The 21,461-nt window shown below is 44.1% G+C and overlaps 2 protein-coding genes, 1 long non-coding RNA gene and 1 pseudogene across 3 annotated transcripts; all 4 read right to left on the bottom strand.

Annotated features, from left to right (window-relative positions):
* Nucleotides 1-102: 102 nt before the first annotated feature.
* CHCHD2 (coiled-coil-helix-coiled-coil-helix domain containing 2) lies at nt 103-5,826 on the bottom strand. The gene is made up of 4 exons (XM_006070344.3): nt 5,668-5,826; nt 2,671-2,920; nt 1,611-1,761; nt 103-412 (listed from the first exon to the last, which is right to left on the bottom strand). The coding sequence occupies exons 1-4, from the start codon at nt 5,715-5,717 to the stop codon at nt 402-404; spliced, it is 462 nt and encodes a 153-aa protein (XP_006070406.1). The 5' UTR covers nt 5,718-5,826; the 3' UTR covers nt 103-401.
* A 5,079-nt stretch (nt 5,827-10,905) lies between these two features.
* NUPR2 (nuclear protein 2, transcriptional regulator) lies at nt 10,906-11,843 on the bottom strand. Its single transcript, XM_025274753.2, has 2 exons — nt 11,465-11,843; nt 10,906-11,125 (listed from the first exon to the last, which is right to left on the bottom strand). Exon 1 carries the CDS (start codon nt 11,765-11,767, stop codon nt 11,471-11,473), a length of 297 nt encoding a protein of 98 aa, XP_025130538.1. The 5' UTR covers nt 11,768-11,843; the 3' UTR covers nt 10,906-11,125; nt 11,465-11,470.
* A 645-nt stretch (nt 11,844-12,488) lies between these two features.
* LOC123331508 lies at nt 12,489-13,562 on the bottom strand. The gene is made up of 2 exons (XR_006548157.2): nt 13,040-13,562; nt 12,489-12,894 (listed from the first exon to the last, which is right to left on the bottom strand). It is a non-coding gene; the product is annotated as an uncharacterized LOC123331508 (long non-coding RNA).
* Nucleotides 13,563-16,945: 3,383 nt separating this feature from the next.
* LOC123331507 lies at nt 16,946-17,830 on the bottom strand (annotated as a pseudogene).
* Nucleotides 17,831-21,461: the final 3,631 nt, after the last annotated feature.

Here is a 21,461-nt window from a genome sequence, read left to right as displayed (position 1 = left end):
TATAAACTATATACATGTAGACAGCTGTGTTTTCCTGCAAAATCCATTGTGTTCAGCATGTGTGATTTATAACCTTCTACTTAAGAAAAAAAGAAAAGTGACTAGAAAGAAAAGCATTTTATTCTAATCAATTCACAAACAATAACATCAGAAAAGCACGCTTAAGAGGCCACAACCGCCTCTTCTGCCCAATCCCAAACTCAATACCATCGCAGTGAACTTCTACATAGTGACAATGCCCTCTTCCACGGCAATCGTGAAGCACAAAAGCTATTAATGATTAAGGAGAGTTTTAACAGGTGGTCTCACACTTCACATCTTCACTACTAATTATACTTTAAATGCTAAATCAACATGGTCACGAGAGGTGATTTTTCATGTCTTCAACTGGAACTTCTTGATTAAGCTAATCCTGCAAACAGAAAAGGTGTGTTAGAAGAGGACTAGTTACATATTCTCAACAAAGCAGAAGTCCTCCAAATGATGAAAGGAGGGATGAAATCCAAGGTTATTAGTTCCTTTCATAAGAAACCGTTTAAGGCATCTTGAAGTGAAGTTAAAGCTGCTCAGTCGTGTCCGACTCTTTGTGACCCCATGGACTATACAGTCCACGGAATTCTCCAGGCTAGAATACTGGAGTGGGTAGTCATTCCCTTCTCCAGGGGATCTTCCCAACCCAGGGATCAAACCCAAGTCTCCCGAATTGCAGACGGATTCTTTACCAGCTGAGCCACCAGGGAAGTCCAAGAATACTGGAGTGGGTAGCCCATTCCTTCTCCAGGGGATCTTCCCGACCCAGAAACAGAACCAGGGTCTCCTGCATTGCAGGAGGATTCTTTATCAGCTGAGCTATCAGGGAAGCCCTAGGCATCTTGCGACAACCAAACTTCAACTCTACACTTGTCACAAGTGAAAAAAGAGAGGGTGTATGTCCTTCTTTGCACAGAGTTCTGAAGCAGAAGTATAGTCACTTTGGTATTAGACGGAGCTTCATCATAGACTTCTGATAAAACTTGGCCATGAAATCTCTCAATTACACAGTTCAACCACCTGAAAAAATTAACTTCTGCCATATTTCCTGCCATAAATGAAGGAAGGAAAATGAAAACAAGCATTTTTAATAGATGGTGAATTCCTAGGTTGACAGGAGGAAATTACAAAAAAAAAGGGGGGGGGGGGCAGAGAATAAGTTGACTGCCAACATTCCAAAGAGCGTAAAGCTCAAAGTCCCACAGAGGGATCTAATAAACTTGTCTCTCCCAAACGGGGTGTGTAGACTGACAATGCTCCATCAAATCTTGTGCACATTTCTGGACTCTGGTGAAATTAGCACTAAGGCTATGCAATAGCCACAGTAAGATCCTGGCACACTAATCTCTATCTGCTTAAGGAAGAATTAGACTAAGAACATAACTGGCAAAAGGTAAGATAATGACTAGAGATCTCTGGACCAGCTCCTTGTTAAGATTATTTTTAGAGTAAACAAAATCTCCTCCAATTTGTCAGTTGAATTTATCAAACACAGACTCCCTAAGTTTTACAGGGTCCAGGAGTACCATTCAGTGAATTAAACAGATGCAAGTTCAGTCATGGATTGAGAGGTCACCTACCGTTGGCCAATCTGCACTGTTTCAGCACCTCGCTGAAACCCTCGCAAAGTTTAAGGTCACCCTGGCTCTGGGCACACTCCAAAAATTGTTTCACCTCATAGAAGCAGGGGCCATTCTGCTGCAGTTGTGCCGGCTGGGTTCCCTGAGGCTCCTGCAAACACGCAACATTTAGGACTATTAAAAAAGGAAATCAGACTTACACCCCAGCAAACAGAAACAGCCACTCTTTGAGGTTAACTGGGGGAACAGAACTAGAACCAGAGGCAAATTAAAGTTCCTATTTCATAACATGAAACACAAAGAAATTTAAAGGCAGAAAGAAATGAGCTGTAACTAAAATTCCAGTCGTAATCAGAAAGACTCATGAATCAAGATGTAATTCAAAGTGGTTATTTGGGCATCTAAAGATCAATGATTCAGTCATGTTTCATGAAGGAAAAAATGGGATTACTACAGAAAAATAGAGGAATGAGAGCTTTAAGTACACCAGAAATACAACAAAGTATACGCCCACTCTCCCTAGAGGAGAAAATTCACATGTCAGAAAGAAGGGCAGTGGCAAATATTAGGAAAGATATCAGACAGCATTAGAGTCACAAAACAGATTTCTAAACACTTAACTAAGTTTGAGCCTGGATGAGTTAAGAGTGACCAGGAAAAAATATACATATTTATATTCATTCATTAATTTATGCCAGGCCATCTGGCTTGTGGGATCTTAGTTATCTAACCAGGGACTCAACCAGGGCCATGGCTGTGTTAAGCTAAGTCTTAACCACTGGACCACCAGGGAACTCCTCAAAACATTTAAAATAAGGGGAAAGGGGCTGCTTGACAGTGCGTCAGGATGAACTGCTACAATTCTACACCTTGGGAAGAAATACCATGTGTACAGGATTCCCTGATGCTGGCCTAAGGAACGTACTAACGCAACTGCCAAATGTGGCTCTTGATAAACCATTTTCCCCATGTGGAGATAGTGCCAACACATAAGAACCTACGAACAACTAGATTCTCTCATAAAATACACCACCAAAGGGAATGCTGCCCCAAGTCTTACCTGGTAAGTGATGTCAGGCCTTGAGGGTTCAGAACTGCTTCCTCCACTGAAGCCCCCAGTGATGGCGTGACCCAGAGTGTGGCCGACGGCAGAACCCACAGCCACACCAGCAGCAGTGGTTGCCATCTGCGCCATCAGACCTGGCTGCCGGGGAGCAGCAGCAGGGGAGCCAACGGCAGACGGTGGCGCCATTGCTGGTGGCTGAGCTGCGGGCGCTGGCCTGGGCGCTACTCTCATCTGAGGCGCGCGGCTGTGAAAGAAAGGACAAAAAGTAGTTTAAGTTCCCATTCCCAGCCAAGTTTGGAAACTATCAACTTACACAAACAACCCTTGTACATTAAAATAAACCTCAGGGTTTTAAATTATCAAACACAAATATGATATACATACAAGAAAACTTCACAGCACATAATTCCCTAAGCTATTTACATCATTTCCTCTCTTGAACCTTTTGTTAAGGTTGTAATCACTGGATATAAACTTCTCTTCCCTGCTTTTTTGCAACCATCTCCATGTATTCACAAAGTCTATAGTATCTTTAAGAACACAGTTCTCCCAAAACTTCATAAAATTCGATGTAACTGTTCATGAGACAAAACCCTCTGCGTTTATGGAGCTGACATTCTATTGAGGGATCGAGTGAGTGTTAAGGGAAAAATACTATGAGAGGGAGGGGAGCATGTTCTGGGATGTTGCAATTTTAGGACCGTCGAGCGAGGTAACAACTGAGTAAAGACGGACAGTCGTCTAGAGAAATAAACTAGTCCAATTCCTTCATTTCAGATTAGAAAACTGAAACCCAGCAAGTGGAACTGACTTGCCTCGACTGTTATATCTACACCAGTATCAGTGATTTCCCACCTGTAGGACATCTGGATATCTTTAAAATTTCACTAAAATGTCCAGTGGCAACCCACTCCAGTATTCGTGCCTGGAGAATCCCACGGACAGAGCAGCCTGGCAGGCAACAGTCCACGGGGTCGCAAGAATGGGACACAACTTAGGGACTAAACCACCACCCAATATGTCCAGTACTGCTCTAAAAATCTTTCACATAGATTATACTCTCTGTCCATTAGGTCAAAAGTTTATGACTTCCAATCAGGTGGTATCCAGTATCTGGTCTAATTTCACCAAAAAAAAGTGGTTTCCCCTCCTTTGGATAGCAGCATCTTTCCATTACTGAACTCCTTGTCTACACTCCTAACACAGTTTGAACACAATTCACCTTAGTCTAGAGAAGCAATGTGGTACTGTGCTAAACGTTTTGAAGCTGTCACCAGAAAACTCTGAGACCTGGCTTCTCTATACATAGAGAAGGACAGCAGTGAGTGGTCCTGAAGAGAGATCTTAGCTCCCTCTCCAGGGACTGAACGTGTCCAGGGTAATCAGGAATGAATTTTCATCCAGGATGAAAATCAGGAATCCTAACCACTAGACCACCAGGAGAAGACTCTTGAGAGTCCCTTGGACTGCAAGGAGATCCAACCAGTCCATCCTAAAGGAAATCAGTCCTGAATATTCAATGGAAGAACTGATGCTGAAGCTGAAACTCCAATACTTTGGCCACCTGATGGCCAAATGAGAACCAACTTATTTGAAAAGACCCTGATGCTGGGAAAGATTGAAGGTGGGAGGAGAAGGGGACAACAGAGGATGAGATGGTTGGATGGCATCACGGACTCAATGGACATGAGTTTGAGTAAACTCCGGGAGTTGATGATGGACAGGGAGGCCTGGAGTGCTGCAGTCCACTGGGTCACAAAGAGTTGCACACGACTGAGCGACTGAATTGAACTGAGACCACCAGGGACTGGAGGCTAGATGCAGAGTTCCTGGCTCTTCCCCTGTTTGAAAGCAAAAATGTTTCCAGGAAGCAAAAACTATAAAAACAGGTATAAAGTTTAACTTAAAAGTCAAAAACTAGGCAGAAATACACACCCAGAGAGGAGTGCCAGCATCCTGAATGACACACTCAGTTGAGAGGTGATTTAAATCACTTATACAGGACAGTGCTTCAGGGTCTTTGTTTACATTTGGCCAATTATCTTGTCCCTTTTCACACAGTAACTATTCCTAGAACCCTCCCCAAGATGCACATGCAACTTTTTGCTAAGATGGATCCCATCGTGGAGGCCTGTGGTATATTCCATACTTATCATGGGGTGGCGCACCCTCCCTTTCTGACCCCCACAGAGCCTTCCTGCCCATGTGCAGAGAGGGAAGTTTTCCTTGACCTCAGGAGTGGACACCTTATCTCTTCACTTCAGCAGAGCTCAGCTTCTGCCACTAGCTTTGTCCTTAGTATCAGGGCGAGAACAAAGCTTCAGTTTTACTCCGCTTGACAAATACCAGCTGCCTGGCCCAGGGGCTCATCTATTTCCTACCTCTACATGACCTTGGACAAGTCCCTTATTCTGCTTCTCCAGTTTCCTTGTTCCTGTAACAGGAAAACACCTACCTTCTGAGGCTATCAGGAGGTGCAACTGACAGTATGTTTTACAAGTATCTTATGAACCGGAAAACGTCATGCACACGTGAGACCTTAGCCACTGTATACTGGGCTGAGCCCTTGGAACGCTCACTGCTTATGGAAGGTGCTCAAAGGTTATTTACTTGAACTGAGGTACGATCATTTTCCTGTTTATACCATCTGTTTTCTACTTTTTTTTTTGGTTGTTGTTATTGTTGCTATTTTTGACGTTTCAGCCAGATTACACTTACAAATATCCACTTTCTAGAACTGGCATGTTTTAACACAAAATGGACTCTAAAATATGTTAAGAAATAACTCATGGACATTCGAAATTAGGAAGTTTGCACTAACGGGAAAGCTACCCAAAGCCTCATAACCAGTTTGCGGCGACCGGAGAAAGGCCCACGCCGCCTCAGGCTTCAGACACCCCCGCCCGTAGACGCCCTGCCGTCCCAAGGCAAAGCACAGCGTCCCTCTGTGACACAGCACGGGCAGGACCCCAAACCCCGAGGTAGTCTCACCTGGCAGGAGGGGCCACGCGGGAAGTGCGGCTTCGGCTTCCACGAGGCATCCTGACTGCACTGCTAAGCGACGTCAACAGGCGGGAGACTCTGAGACCCTGGCGGATTCTGCGAAGAGCGAAAGCGGAAGTTGGGAGGCGGGGCTGGTCTTAGCGCGCGGCCAATCAGCGCACAGGACTTCCGCTCTCCGACTTCTCCGCGGGTTTGAAGGTCACAGGAAGAGAAGGACGTCACGGCTGCGCCTTGTCGCATGCAGTTGACGTCAGACGTTCGGCGCCAGGACTGTTTAGAAAACGGGAGGTGGCCGTGGGTATGGAAATTCTGTCCGAGCCTAACGCGACTCACAACCGTTTCCTAGGGCACAAGGACCTTCGCTTCTACCTTCAAACGTTTGCTTATTAATGTGGTAGGTCAGCTCCAACCTTGAGAGAGTGAGTCAGACCTCTGGCGTGGTAGTTCCTGGACCTTGGGTCAGTTACTTAACCTTTCTCACCATTAAGTTACTCATTTGAGTATTTTTTGAAGCACAGTGTGGGCACATAATAAGAACTGAAATGAAGAAAACGGACAATTTTAGGGATCGACAGAGCCGAGTTGGTTCTACTTGTGTTTTGTCTGTTCATTCAGTAAACAAAAGTTAAATTCAGACAGTAATAATGCCTTACTTTTATGTATTTCACACATTTCCGAACCCCTTCATATGTATTATAGAACTTGTGCCCGTAAGTGGAATGATACTTGTTCACTGATAATGAAATAAGGTGTTCTGAATGATCTCCCAAGTGCTATCTGGGTTTAGAGCAGGAAACAAGACTGCCTTCATGGAGTTTAAATTCATAGAGGCGAGACACAAACACCTACATTAATTAGATGGTGGTGATAGGAAGCAAAAGCAGGATAAGCGAGGTGTAGAGAGTTAGGGTTCGGAGAGGGCAGGAGGTTTTTTTTTGAAGGGGCAGTATTTAACGGAGTCCTTAAGGAAGTGGGGAGGCAAGCCACCCCAAGGGTAAGAGCTTTCCTGACAGTGAGAACAGCAATTGCAAAGGCCCCAAGGATCTGTGCTTCAGTGATACTTGGTAGAAAATTCTTTTAACCATGTATTTTAGGGCCTCTGCAGTAGGGGACAAGTAAACTAATGGCATTTCATGGGGGGCTTTGTGGAAAAGTCCTTGGAGATGGGATGGGTTTTATGGAGGAGAGAAAGCAGAGGTAGAACCTCCATTTCTGCTTGGATGTCAGTCAGAAATTTCCCCCTTTCACCAGAGGTGACAGAGTTTAAAGCAGCCTTTCCGGCAACAGCAGAATGTTTGTGGAACTGAGGGGTAAATAATGCAAAAAAATTTGTGAAAAAGTTTTATTTTCACAGAATTTCTTAAAGAAATGAAAACTGTAAATGGTAAGCCCTTGTATTTGCCTTTGGCTAATTCATAAAAAGAGATGGGAGAAAGGAACCTTATTTATATACTTATTTTTAATTGAAGGATAATTGCTTTAGGAACCTTATTTATAAAGGACATTCTGGGACCAGAAGAGCTTAGACTGAGGAGAGCTTTGGACAGACAGGCATGCAGACCAGAACAGAGACAACTTTAATTTTACCTCGCTAAGTCATTCATTCCTAAATTGAGGAGAGAAAATTAGATGTTTGTACAAGGTTATTTTGTGATAGTAAGAGATTTAAAATAGTCTAAATCTGTCAGTAAAATACAGGTTAAAAAAATTATGGCACACTCACACAATATCAGTTCAGTTCAATTGCTCAGTCGTGTCCGACTCTGTGGCCCCCATGGACTGCAGGCCTTACCTCCCTGTCCATCACCAGCTCCCGGAGTTTACTCAAACCGTCCATTGAGTCGGTGATGCTATCCTACCATCTCATCTTCTGTCGTCCCCTTCTCCTCCTGCCTTCTATCTTTCCCAGGATCAGGGTCTTTTTAAATGAGTCAGCTCTTCGAATCAGGTGGCCAAAGTATTGGAGTTTCAGCTTCACATCAGTCCTTCCAATGAACATTCAGGACTGATCTCCTTTAGGATGGACTGGTTGGATCTCCTTGCAGTCCAAGGGACTCTCAAGAGTCTTCTCCAAACCACAGTTCAAAAGCATCAATTCGGCACTCAGCTTTCCTTATAGTCCCAACTCTCACATCCATACGTGACTACTGGAAAAACAAAGCTATATATAAAGCTACAAAAAAAAAAGTTTTTCTGTGTATTGATATGAAATGATTTCCAAGATAAACTGTCAAGAGAAAAAAAGCAAACGGCAGAATTGAGTGCAAGGTGCTATTATTTGTGTGAAACGGAGAGAAAAGACCATATTGTGTGTGTATAAAATAGCTGACAACACTGGTTGCCTTGCGGCAGTGGCACAAATTCAGTTAAACAGTAATCAAAATTTGAACAAAGAACTCTTGCAGATGTTGTTACAGACATTTGGCTGAATGGACTATTGATGATTGCAGTTAAAAATTGCAGAGGGAGACAAAGGGTAAGGGAAGAAAATCCTGAAGGCTAAGATAAATATCAGAAGCTTTAAAACTGTGCAGACTTTGTTCCATAAATTCCATATCTAGGAATTTTCAGAAGTCGTGAATGTGAAAGAAATTAGCCATAAGGATGTTGATTTAACAAAATGTATAAAATAGGGAAAACCTGAAATACCTTAAGTGTCTTGCAATGTATTTAGAATTCGTTAAATAAGTTCTAGTACCTAAATATGATGAAATGTTTGGCATCCATTTAAAATGTTATAGAATATCTGACATGAGAATTGTCTTCACAAAATATTAAGTGAAAGCAGATTATAAAATAGTATATACAGTATGTATTTTGAGAAAGTTCATATATATTTAAAAAACTGGAATTATATACAGCCAAGTAGTGATGTTATCCATTGGATACTGCTTTCTCTGCTTCCTTTCTTTTTTTTTTTTTTTTTTTGGCCTGTCTCTATTTTCCAATTTGTCTACAGTGAATACACAATGAATAAACCTACTCTGGTGGTTTAAAGCATGTCCTCAAATTCCTTGACACTCCCTTCAAAAGGTGAAGCCAAATTCTTCTCCAACCTCCTGAGAGACCCTGAGCTAGAACTATGCAACCAAGCCACTCCCAAATTCTTGACCCACAGAAGCTAAGATAGTAATTTGTTACACAGCAATATGTAACCAATACACATAATTTCTATCTACAGTGACCGTATTTTAATTTTAAATGCTCTACTATCTAAAATGGGCAAAATCTAGTTAGAACACTTTATGGGTTGCTTTAACATAGCTGATGTCTATCTGGGTATGCTGTACTTTACAGCAGAAATTGTGAGGAACTGAGATGTTTAAGACATTAAGGTCCATACACTGTGTACTCAATTGCTCAGTTGTGTCCCACTCTCTGCGACCCCATGGTCTGTGGCCTGCCAGGCTCCTCTGTCCATGGGGTTTCCCAGGCAAGAATACTGGAGTGGGTTACCATTTCCTGCTCCAGGGGATCTTCCTGACTCAGGAATCGAACCCGTGTCTCCTGCATTGGCAGGTGGATTCTTTACCGCTGCTCCACCTGGGAAGTCCATACTCTGTAAATGTAGTTTTGTGTTTGGATAACTAAGACATATGTATATGATTATAGTGCCTTGCACATACCAGACAAAAAATGAATGAGTGAATTTAACTGATGATCTAAAAGTACAAAATACTATAAAACAAGTTGTTATGTTGTCTATATGAAGTTCTAAAGGATTTTAAGAGGATGGATATTCAGTGTAAATGATGGCTTCAGGAAGAAAGTGGAACTTTTAAGTATAGCTGACACTAGTTTTAGAAAAATTAAAATTGATAAAGGGCACCCTGAGTAGGATAGCACAGATTTAAATGAAGAGAAATAATTGAATATGGTGAGTTTAGAGGACAGAAGACCTGTGCCAAGAACCAGTGTGTTTTTGGAAGTTGTGAGAAACAAATTTAAGAAAATCCAATGGATGATTTCCAGCACAATACAAGGCATCTAAGCTTTTTAACCTACAGGGTTACAGCAGTCATTGAGGGTTTTTATATGATTAAATTGATCTTCAGGAAGATTAGTCTAGCCATGTCTGAGATGTAGTAGAGGGAGACTAAGGGTAAGGAAAAAAAATCCTGAAGGCTAAATAAGACAGTGGTGATGGGAACATTATTAGTAACTACTTGACTATTATATATCAGGCAGAGAGCTTTATATGCATTATTTCATTTATGCTTCACAAGAACTCTTGAAATAAGTACTGTATCATTCCTAACTTATAGGTAAGGCTACAGATGTATAGAGTTTAAACAACTTGCCCAAGTCCATACAGGCATTTTACTCCAAAACCAGGAGGACTCCTACCACACTGCCTGAATGTTGGAGACATTTTTAAAGAATTAATGAAATCAGTGAAAGAACTTAAGGCTTCCTGACAAGAGTGGAAAAAGAGGGATCATGTTCTGTAAACTTAAAAATAATTACCATTTATTGAGCACCGATTATGTGCCAAGCCCTTAAGTGTGTTAGATGTTTTATATACTTTATCAATTATCAGTTTGGCAGGGCAACCCAGTATTATTCCCATTTTACAAATGTGAAACCTGAAGCTTGGCAGAAGTTGAAAGTAGTTACCACTCAAAGTCTGCTGAATGCCAGGTCAATGAACAGCCATTGCTAGGATTAAAATTCAGGTTGCTCATTCCAGAACACCACCCTTCTTTCCTCACCACTGGGTGCAGAGGCCTGACAGAAGGCAGACCGAAGAGACAGGAAAGGGACCCTGCCATACTCTGCATAATCTTTAAACATGGAATTTGTGGGTGGTTCTGAGCCACAAAAGGATGTCTACAGTTGATGAAAATGGTGGTGGTGGGAAGAGTGAATGTTTTTGAGTATCTGTTAATGTCTTCTAACTTGTACAGCTTCTGGAAAGTTACTTGAATTCTATGCCTCAGAATCCCCTGTAAAATGGAGATAGCATTCACTTCAAACGATTGTTGTGGGCCAGTGGTGTAGAGAACCTAGCATACACCATTTGAATTTAAAATACTTCTATTCTGACAAACAAATATTAAGGGTACACAGTCCTAGATGACATTTGAGTTAAAGTCTTATACAAATTCCTATCTCTGTTCTGCCCGTATTCATCTCTGTCACTTCTTTACACTTAACTCAAATACTTGTGGGCTTGAAACAAATTACCACAACAACTTAACCAAAAAAACACCAGAAGACTTCAAATGCCATTCTTGCTGCTCTCTTTTAATGAAAAACCCTAAACCCTAAGCGGGCATACCCACTTGGATGTTACTTAACAATCAGTAAGGAAAAGATACTGAAGCAGTAAACTTAAGCGATGTTGTAAAGTTCTGCTGACCAACATGGACTGTTCCCCTTAGGACCATAATTACAGCTGGAGTCAGAGAAAATACTTATATCAGGTCCTTCAGGTATGGGTATCCTGTAGAAAATCAGACAAAAAACAAAATTCAATTATTCTCTTTAGTCCGTGCATAAACACTGTAATTAAATCCCTTCCTTGTATTTTTAGGAAGATGTTTTCTGCGTTTCCTAGCCCCGTCTACCCAACTACAAATTTCCAAAATATAATTTTACACTTCCAACCGCAGCCGGGAGAGAAGCTGGGAGTTTAGGGGGCCCACCCGGCTAATGACTTGGCTACAGGGTAGCCTCAGAAGGGGGCGACTGTGCCGGGTCGAGTCGCAGGGGACGGATCGGAGCGCCGCTCGGGCGATCGCACGGCTGCCCGGGGCCCGGGCCACTGGCTGCCCGCACGCACCGGCGCTCAGGTGAGACGGGTGCGCGGCCGGGGCTGCAGCTGACGCTGGCGACGCTTGCGCTGGCTGTTCAGGAGCTTCTGCGCGATCTTGCGCTCGTGGCCGCCGGGCACCAGCCAGTTGGTGCGCAGTTCTCGCTCGCGCCGCGTCCGACCCTTGATGCGACCGGCCCCGCAGGCTGGGAAGTCGCGCAAGTAGTAGTAATCCGGACAGTCATAGAGCTCCTCCTCGGAGCCCACCGGCGGCCACACGTCGGGTGGCGGTGGCTGCGCTCGAGGCTGGACAGTGGGAGCGGCCGGGTCCATCGCGCCGGGTCGCCCGCTAGGGCGGGCGCGCCCGTTTCTGGAGGGCCACGCCCCGCGCCTCGATTGGCTTCGCCGGAGAGGGGTGGAGCCTAGGGATGACGTCACAGAGCTGGGATGCTCCCTGGCGTGAGGCCTCTGCGCTGCACGCAGTCCGGGGAACCATGACCTTTTTCTCCATCCAGTTTTGTGCACCCCAGTGGGAGAGGGGCGGAGAAGGCAATGGCACCCCACTCCAGTACTCTTGCCTGGAAAATTCCATGGACGGAGGAGCCTGGAAGGATGCAGTCCATGGGGTCGCTGAGGGTCGGACACGACTGAGCGACTTCACTTTCGCTTTTCACTTTCATGCATTGGAGAAAGAAATGGCAACCCACTCCAGTGTTCTTGCCTAGAGAATCCCAGGGATGGCGGAGCCTGGTGGGCTGCCGTCTATGGGGTCGCACAGAGTCGGCCATGACTGAAGTGACTTAGCAGCAGTAGCAGTGGGATAGGGGCATTTGGCAAATCTGATCGAAGACCCGTTTATGTCGGTCAAAAGTGGGAAATTAGCCAAATATCAATAGTGAGGGGGCTGTGCATTCGTCGGGGTGATCAACAGTGAGCATTTTGTCAGGTTATTTGATGACATGAGTTAAGTGCTCAGTAATGATGGTGGTTTGATCGCTAAACCATGGACTGTAGCCTGCCAGGCTTCTCTGTTCATGGGATTTTCCAGGCAAGAATACTGGAGTGGGTTGCCATTTCCTTCAGGGGATCTTCCCAACCCAGGAATCGAAGTCGGGTCTCCTGCATTGCAGGCAGATTCTTTACCAACTGAGGTACAAGGGAAGCTTTGCGCAGTAATAATGCAAAATGAAAGACAGGGTTCTGAAATAATATCTCTGGTATCCCAGAAATGTATTTTTTTTTTTTTTTTTTTGTATTGATTCATTCGTTTGTCTGCACCGGGTCTTAGTTGCAGCACATGGCTCTTCTTTTACCTTCGTTGCCGGCATGTGGAATCTGTAGTTGGCATGTGGGATCTAATCCCCTGACTGGGGATGAACCGTTCCCTTGAATTGAGAGCACCAAGTCTTAGCGACTGAACCAGCAGGGAAGTCCCCCAGTAATGTATTTTTAAAACACATCTAGATGAAAAGGAAATGCATCAGAATGCTAAAAGTATTCCTGCTGCTAGGGGCATACATTAGTTCTTTTTTCTTTCCATAGTCCATGTGTTTGATAAGGAGTAGGAAATAAGTATTAAGCGAGCAATTAAGAAGGGAAAGTTACCTTGCCTTGTGGAAGGCCAGGAACCGCGCGGCAATTTCGGATTATCCGAGGGTGCCCAAGTACTGTGGTCAGGGGACGCTGGTGTGATAGCTTGATGCTCTGGCAGTTAGGGGGTGAGGGCCGAGAGTCGGGGAGCAGCCGCGCGCGCCCCTCGTCCCACCCGCCAGCCCCGGCTGCGTCCAGCCCCGCGGGCATGGGGGAAAGGATGCTCGCGGAGAGCAGCAGAGGCGAGAGGAATCAGGCCGGGTGTTCTGCGCTGAGAAAAGGCCAGGCTTACATCCTCGCTGGGGGCTGATGCACTGCGGAGCAGGAGTCATTAACATCCAGCGGCACCCGAGGCTCTGCGGCGACTCCCAGGTCTAATTGCCTAATTACTGTCTCCCTAAACGCTGCTCTCAGGGTATTATTGCCAAGAATGCCTTTGTTTGCGTTTGGTTTAACTAGTGCAGATAATTCTCTTCCCACAAATATTGCAGCCATCTCCCCCGGGGACTTTTCTTTTTAATAGATGGAACATAATTCTCTACTTAAAAAAAAAAAAAAAAAAAAAAAAAAGGCCTCAGATATTTGATCTTGCTGAGTTTCTGTCAGTGACTAAATTGCCAATTTGAGTTTTTTTCCCCTGCTCTCTAAAGTCGTGTCCCTGGTGGGGCGTGGCCTACATACCGAGCTCTGAGGGCAATTTTGGCAGTTCCTTAAATGAGCAAGTCCCAGGAGAGTGTTTTTTAATAACACACCAGGGGATTTTCTCTTCCACCCTCGTGTCTTACACCTGCTACTGGGAGAGAACCTGTTTATTCCTATACCACTCTCCCACACATTATCTCTTTTAAAAAAAAATCTCTTTAGAATTTTTAATGAAAATATTCAGACATTCTCAAAAGTGAAAATAGAACAAAGAACTCTCATAGCCCCTCACAGGGGGGCTTTTGCACAATTATCAAGATCCTGTCTGGTTTGCTTTATCTCTTTCTGTTTTGCTCTGCTACAAATCTTAAGTTTTACTCCTGTGTATCTCAATGGTTGTGGTTTAGTCACTAAGTGGTGTCAGACTCTTGCAACCACATGGACTGTAGCCTGCCAGGCTCCTCTTTCCATGGGATTTCCCAGGCAAGAATACTGAAGCGGGCTACCATTTCCTTCTCTAGGGAATCTTCTCCACCCAGGGATCCAACCCATGTCTCCTGCTTGGCAGGCGGATTCTTTACCATTGAGCCACCTAGGAAGCATGCATCTCAATATACAGCTCTAAAAAACTCAGCCTATTTCTTAAATAATTTCAATCTCTAAATTACAATAGGAACATACAACTTGGAATACATTAAAAAAATCTACAGATAAAATTTGCTTGTTATGGTGTTTAAGTCACTTCTTATATAGGGCAGGCCCCTGCCCTTTTCCTTTTGCCCTGACATGACTTGTTGCAAAAACTGGGTCAGCTGTCCTGTAAATGCCCCACTTTGTGGATTTATCTGCTTCCTTGTCATGTCATGTAACTTGTTCCTCTCTCTCCCATATCTTGTCAATTGAAGTTGATTCTAGAGGTGGGTTTATGCACAGATTCACTTTCCTAGGAGGTGATGTGTTTTAACATCACACCAGGAGACCCACAATAGCTCATTGCCCCAGTTTTAGTGATCAGTGGGCTCAGGTGGTGACAGCCTATCCCTGCAATTGTATAGTTCAACATTAACATTTTCAATCTAATAGTTTCAACCATGGTTCATTTTTTTGTTTGCTGTTGTGTTCATTTGTTATTATTTCATTAGGTGCTGTGAGATGGTAATTTTTTAATTCAATAATTTCTTCTACATTTAGTAGCTAGAATTCCTTCCCTCATGAATATACCTTAATATATTATTTAGGTAATATAATATATTTTTTATAATATTTAATATAATATTTTTTCTTCCAGTTTTATTGATATATAGTTGGTGTAGAGCACTGTATAAGGTTTACAGCATAATCATTTGACTTACAAAATGGCAACCCGGTCCAGTATTCTTGCCTGGAGAATCCCATAGACAGAGGAACCTGCTGGGCTACAGTCCATGGGGTTGCAAAGAGTCGACACCACTGAGTGACTAACATTTCACACTATCATGAAATGATGACCCCAAGTAAGTTTAGTAAACATCTGTATTATCTCACAGAGACACAAAATTAAAGACATAGAAAAGCATTTTTTGTCCTTGTGGTGGGAACTCTTAGGATTTGTTCTCTTTTGTATATAATACACAACAGTGTTAATTATATTAATCATATTGTATGTTACATGCCTGGAACTTGTTTGTCTTATAGCTGGAACTTTGTATCTTTTGATGACCTTTGTCCAAACCCCACCCATACTGCTCTCCCACACATTACCACTAGACCTGTCCTACCAGAAATGCCACAAGGATTCCTTCAGGTTGACATGAAAGGATGCTAGACAGTAACTTGTAGTCATATGAAGACATACAAATTCCTGTTAAATGTAATGCATGGGCAGTACTTCTCTGGTGGTCCAGTGTATACTCCCAACGCAAGGGGCCAGGGTACAATCCCTGGTCAGGGAACTTGATCCTGCATGCTGCAGCTAAGGCCTGGTGCAAACAAATAAAAATAAATACATACTTTTTTAAAAAGAATACTATCAGGAGTTGTGAAAAAGCAACTTACAGAATGGAAGAAAATATTTGCATATCATATATCTGATAAGGGGTTAATATCTAGAATATATGAAAAACAACAAGAACCAAAAAACAACAGTGGTTAAAAATGGGCAACAGACTTGAATATACTTTTCTTCTTTCAGAACCTTCCTTGCCATGTTGATTTCTAGATGGAGTCTGTGCCAGGTTCCAGTTAATTGCCTCTTGACTCCAAATTCACCCTTTATTGCTTGCTGTGCAAAAATTGAGGTGGACCACTTGAGTATTTTTTTCTAAACCAGCTGGCACAATGTTAGTTTTTGTCGACTGAACGCTCTGGAGAGTAACTGCAGGAGGAAGGGGTTTCCCTCCTCCTTTTGTTAGGTAGTCAGTCAGACATGAGCTGGTCCCTGCCCCATCCTGGACAGGGTCATCTTTCTCTCTGCCTTCCCTACCCCCACCCCACACTGGTGATCAAAACACACCTCAAGATCTTCCCTTTTTGTGATCAAGGACCGATAAGTTTCCAGCCTTATCAGGACCAAACAAGATAAAACCTGCCAGCACAGGTGCACCAAGACCTAAAAGATGAGTCGAAGTAACCCGGGGTTCTTTATATTGTATTTGTAGTAAATTAGCATTTCAAGTTTGCCCCACCCACTCCGCCCCATGGTGGGTTCCACTTGGGTGCTTGTGGGTAAGTGCCTGTGCAACTAGTTAGTTATACAACCTAAAGCTTCCAATCAACTTAGTCAAATAACACAGGACAGAGAGAGGAGCTTGCCACCACTCTGAAAAACCAACCTGACCCTGTTGCAGGCGGCTTCTTGTTTCCAGGCAGCCTGCTCTCCTTCATTTTCTCTCTCTCTCTGGAGTGTACTTCTGCTTTGCTTAATACAACTCTTGCTATTTACAACTGCTCTCTGTCTCTTGATTGAATTCTTTCCTTTGGGGGATAAGAACCAAGGAAACACCCGTTTTGGTGGTAACAATTCTAGTGTACTCCTGTAACGGGCTCCTGCAGTGTGGCAGGGGTTCAGCTCTTGCAGTGCAGATGGCTTCTCCCAGCACCACGGTTCCAACTCATGTAGCTCCTCCGGAGCCCCAGTCCTGCCATGACAGGGGCCAACACCACCCAGCAGCCGTACTTTCCCCCAATTCTCCCCACCTTGGATGGCTTTGTCTCAGGATGCCTCCATTGAGATTCCTCTCCATGAATGACTTTTCTTGACACTCTAGATGGTAAGTTTGTTTTTTGTTTCTTTAATTTATATTTGGCTGTTCTGGGTCTTCATTGCAGCACTCAGGCTTTCTCTAGTTGCTGCAATCAGGGGCTGCTCTTCATTGCATTGCATGGGCTTCTCATTTCAGTGGCTTCTCTTGTAGAACGTGAACTCTAGGCATGCAGACTTAAGTAGTTGTGGCACATGGGCTTAGTTGCCACAAGGCACGTGGCATCTTCCTGGACCAGAGATGCAACCCTTGTCCCCTGCATTCGTAACCACTAGACCACCAGGGAAGCCCTAGATGGTAGGTTCTTGACATATTCCGGAGGGCAAATTTCCAGCAACTACCATTGTTACTGAAAGTTCAGCTTCCCTGTACACCAGTGCCAAAGAGAATCTCAGTTTTGGGTGAAATAGATAAGGAGAACTTTATTACTTTGCCAGGCAAAGGGCTTCTGCCTTGAAAAACTATGTGTCCCAACCCAGGATATTTTTTTTTTAAGACACCCAAATCTCTTTTAGTGGGAAAGTGGGGCAGTTGAGGTGGGGGTCTTACTGCACAGCTTGTCCATTGGCTCTGCTTCCTGAGTCCCGTGGCTTCATTACATCTGGCAGCTCGGGTGGGCTGGAGAAGGGCTCGATGCACACGTCTTCAAATGCCTCGTCTTCCCTGAAGGCTAGCCCCACAGTCACTGGGGCCTGAGGCAGTGCTGTTTGGCTGGTGAAACCACACTCGCCCAACGTCTTGGTGTCATCCAGAAGCTGGTCGTCCTTGTACAGCTGCTGCTCATCCGGCGGATGCTTGAGGATACCCTGGATGACGCGCTTCAACTCAAACACTCGACTCAAGTACTCGACTCCTTGGCCTCAGTGAAGATGGTGGTCTTGCTGCACCGGATCATGAGGAACACATCCATTGCCGCGGTGGCGGTGGTGTAGTTGCCTTTCCCCCTAGACTGCCAACCCAGGAGGATTGAATGAAGGGTTTTATAACAGGGACTCCAAGGTGGGTCTCTGACAAGATTAGGGTGTGTTCACCTTTTCTCAGGTGATCTCATCTTGATGAGCTGCTCTGATCTCTTTAATCAAGTGGTTTCTTGATGGCTCCTCCCTTGATTAGCAATTCCCTTGATTCTGCCCTTTGGAACTCAGGAAAGGTCATGCAGGCTGGAGTCTCACAAGAAATATTGCAGCATGCAGCTTAGGTAGGAGCAGAGAAATGGGGCCAGGAGCCAAGTAACAGAAAAGTCATGCATCTTGTAAACAGCAGGAGTCCATGGGCAGATAAGGAAAGCAAGCACATTCAGACTTACAGGAAATTGGGTGATAAGGGACTGAACAGGTGACCAAGAAAGGTGAGGAAAGGCAGGAATCCCCTGCGTCTAAATGTAACCTTTTGCTCATTGTGTTGTCATTATGATAAGATTAACCTGACAGATAAGAATAGTCATCAGGCATGTATACCATGACATTTCTACTCTAAGCTAAATAGGGACAAAAATCCCTCCTTCCCTCAGTAAAATGGAGCTGGGATGAAAAAATCAGGAAGATCAACGTCCAAACTCCTCATTCCCCAGGGAATCTTCAGTCCTTTCATTCTTACCCTTCTCAAAACCAACTTGCCAAAGAAACCCTGGTTGGCAGCTCCTCACCTGCCCCCTCTCCCTTTGAGACTGTATCCTTGCTTAAATAAACTTTTGCTTTACTTTCTAGACAAGTCTAGAAATGTTGCCCAAGTTGTCTGTGGGAAGATGGAAGAGCTAACTTTAATCTACTCAGAATAACAAAGAACAATGATTTACTTGTTTAAAGAGTGGACTTGGGGACTTCCTTAGTGGTCCAGTGGCTAAGACTCCAAGCACCCAATGCAGGGGGCCAGGGTTCGATCCCTGGTCAGGGAACTAGATCCCACATGCCACAACTAAAGAACCTGCACACTGCAACGAAAACCAGGGAAGCCAAATGCATAAATAAATATTAAAGAGTTGTGGCTTAGCTAGTTAAGAATCCGGCTGCAATCTGGGAGACCTGGGCTCGATCCCTGGGTTGGGAAGATCCCCTGGAAAAGGGAAAGGCTACCCACTTCAGTATTCTGGCCTGGAGAATTCCATGGACTCTACAGTCCATAGGGTTGCAAAGAGTCAGACACAACTGAGTGACTTCCACTCACTCACTCACCTACTTACTTAACCTCTGTGCTTCATCTCTGAATTCTTTTGAGATGAAGAAAGAACCTGGAATTCACTGACAACAGAAATGGGATGAAAGGGCCCCTGTGCCCGGGAGACGCACAGGGTCACACTCGGTCTCACCATTGGTGCAGCGCTGGGTGACTTCTGTGCCATCCAGTTACCCATGGCTGTGTAAGTCTCCAGCAAGCCCAGGTCTCAGCCCTGGTGCTCTGCCTCAGCCTAGGGAGGTGACGGATATACCTTATATATGCAGATCCTATATTCTTTAGAGCTCGCTTTATTTTTTGGCTAGTAGCCAATCTCTCTTTACTGAAATCCCGTTACAGTTGATAAAAATCTATATATTAAAATTTAGCTGCTGTGTGGCTTCCATCTCCTAATTTGACCCTGAGTGATACAGGGTCCCTGACCAACATAACAAGGATGAAAGACACCCAAGCCTCTCACCATTATACAGTGTGGTGTGCTAAACCATAGTGGGACAGAGTGTGAGAAGAGTGGGTAAGAAGGTGCCTGCATGTCCATGAAGATGAGGGCATCAGGGCACTCTTGAGTTCATTATCATTAACATCTCCTCTTGTCTTTCTTCCCATGTCACTAGATCTCTGAGTGGCGTCAGTTCTCTCACAAGTCTGATCCACTCCAGCCCACTGCCACTTTGCATGCCAGGTCATCATCATCTCTGGCTGGTTTACTGTGAGGGCCCTTGTTCTAAATATCCTCTTTGCATCCACCCCTTGCTCGCTTCAGCCTGTTCTTCACAATGAGGCCATAGGAATTCTTTTTTTTTTTTTTTTCAGAGGAATTCTTCTAAAAGACAAATTTGACTCCTTGATTAAAAACTGTTGGGACTTCCCTGGTGGTCCAGTGGCTACGACTCTGAGTTCCCAATGCAAGGGGCCCAGATTTGATCCCTGATCAGGGACTAGATCCCACATGCTCCAACTTAAGAGTTCACATACTACATCTAAAGATTCCACATGCCACAACTTAAAAAAAAAAAATTCCACGTGCTGTAACTGAAGATTCGTGACACAATTAGAATGAAGATCCCACATGCAGCAACTAAGACACGGAGGAGCCAGATAAATAAATAACTTAGAAAAAAACAACTGCTGTTGGCTGCCCATTGCCCTTAGGTTAGCATCTGACTCATTTGTCCACAAGGTTTGGAAAGATCCCGCCTCTCCTCACCTTTCCAGTTTTATCTTGTGACACCCTTTCCTACATCCTTTCTCTCCAGCCACATGGAATGTCAGTTTCTTTGGGGACCTTTATACGTACTGTTTCCTCTTCCAGGAAACCCTCTCCCTAACATCACCCTCGCCCTTTCACTCTCATCTTTGCTTCCTTAGCTCATCCTTAACCTCAGCTAAGGTATCTGCTCCTCTGATAAGCCTTCCCAAGCCCATCTTTCTCTGATCCGGCTAGGTGCCTCTTGTGTATAGTTCAAGCAAACCCTGTACTTCTCTCATACTTATCCCAGGTTAGTAACTGTTAATATGTCTCCTCACTACTGTGACGTGAAATTCATACTTTATGGCAAAAGAGGAGAAATTTAAACATAAACATGTTCCCCTGCCTTCTCTCTGCCCTCTACTGTGCCTTGTATCTGCATTATGTATGGACCAAACCGCCTCTTAGGCAGACATACCTGCTCAGCCATAAAGAGCAGCGTTCTCCCAACACCAACACAACAGCTCCTTAAAGTAGGACATTCCTTCCTGATTTTGTAAGGCATTATGATGACCCATCAGGATCAGACCAGGATTGTGTAAACTGTTAATAGTACATCATTTAATGTATAGCCCTCTGTCCCCAAAAACTTATTTAATTGGGCTTTGATTTTTAATGGGCAGAACAGTTCTCAGAGTTTTCTGAGAGGCCATTCCCGGGTTATAATCCTCAATATGACTTGGATAAAAAATTTTCATTTCTTTCATAGATGTTTGTATGTGTTCAGTTACTCAGTTGTGTCTGCCCTTTGTAGCCCCATGGACTGTAGCCTGCCAGGCTTCTCTGCCCAGGGAATTTTCTAGGCAAGAATACTGGACTGGGGTACCATTTCCTCCTCCAGGGAATCTTCCCGATCCAGTGATCAAACCCACATCTCTTGCATCTCCTGTATTGGCAGGCAGAGCTTTTCCACTAGGACTGATTAGTTTTTCATTGACATACACTCTAAGCTCCATGAGAACAGAAACTCTTGTTCACCCTTTTTACCTCAGGATCTATTATAGTGCCTGATACATATTAGGGGCTCAGTAAATGCTGGGGGGGCAAAAAGAATGAATAAACAAAGGTGACAGGGAGAGTATATGAAAGTATGTCATGTAATCAGAGTGTAGGGATATGGTGTTACCAAGTCCAA

This window comes from Bubalus bubalis, chromosome 24 (genome assembly GCF_019923935.1).
Source record: "Bubalus bubalis isolate 160015118507 breed Murrah chromosome 24, NDDB_SH_1, whole genome shotgun sequence".
In the NCBI taxonomy this organism is placed as follows: domain Eukaryota; kingdom Metazoa; phylum Chordata; class Mammalia; order Artiodactyla; family Bovidae; genus Bubalus; species Bubalus bubalis.
This window is presented reverse-complemented; position numbering and strand designations above follow the sequence as displayed.

What these genes read in the sequence shown, in the direction of transcription:
- CHCHD2 (XM_006070344.3), bottom strand. Translation starts at nt 5,717, where the DNA reads ATGCCTCGTGGAAGCCGAAGCCGCACTTCCCGCGTGGCCCCTCCTGCC. An exon ending in CGCGTGGCCCCTCCTGCCAG is followed by an intron (nt 2,921 to 5,667) that starts GTGAGACTACCT and finishes TTTCTTTCACAG; the next exon opens with CCGCGCGCCTCAGATGAGAG. An exon ending in GGCCTGACATCACTTACCAG is followed by an intron (nt 1,762 to 2,670) that starts GTAAGACTTGGG and finishes GCGTGTTTGCAG; the next exon opens with GAGCCTCAGGGAACCCAGCC.
- NUPR2 (XM_025274753.2), bottom strand. Translation starts at nt 11,767, where the DNA reads ATGGACCCGGCCGCTCCCACTGTCCAGCCTCGAGCGCAGCCACCGCCA.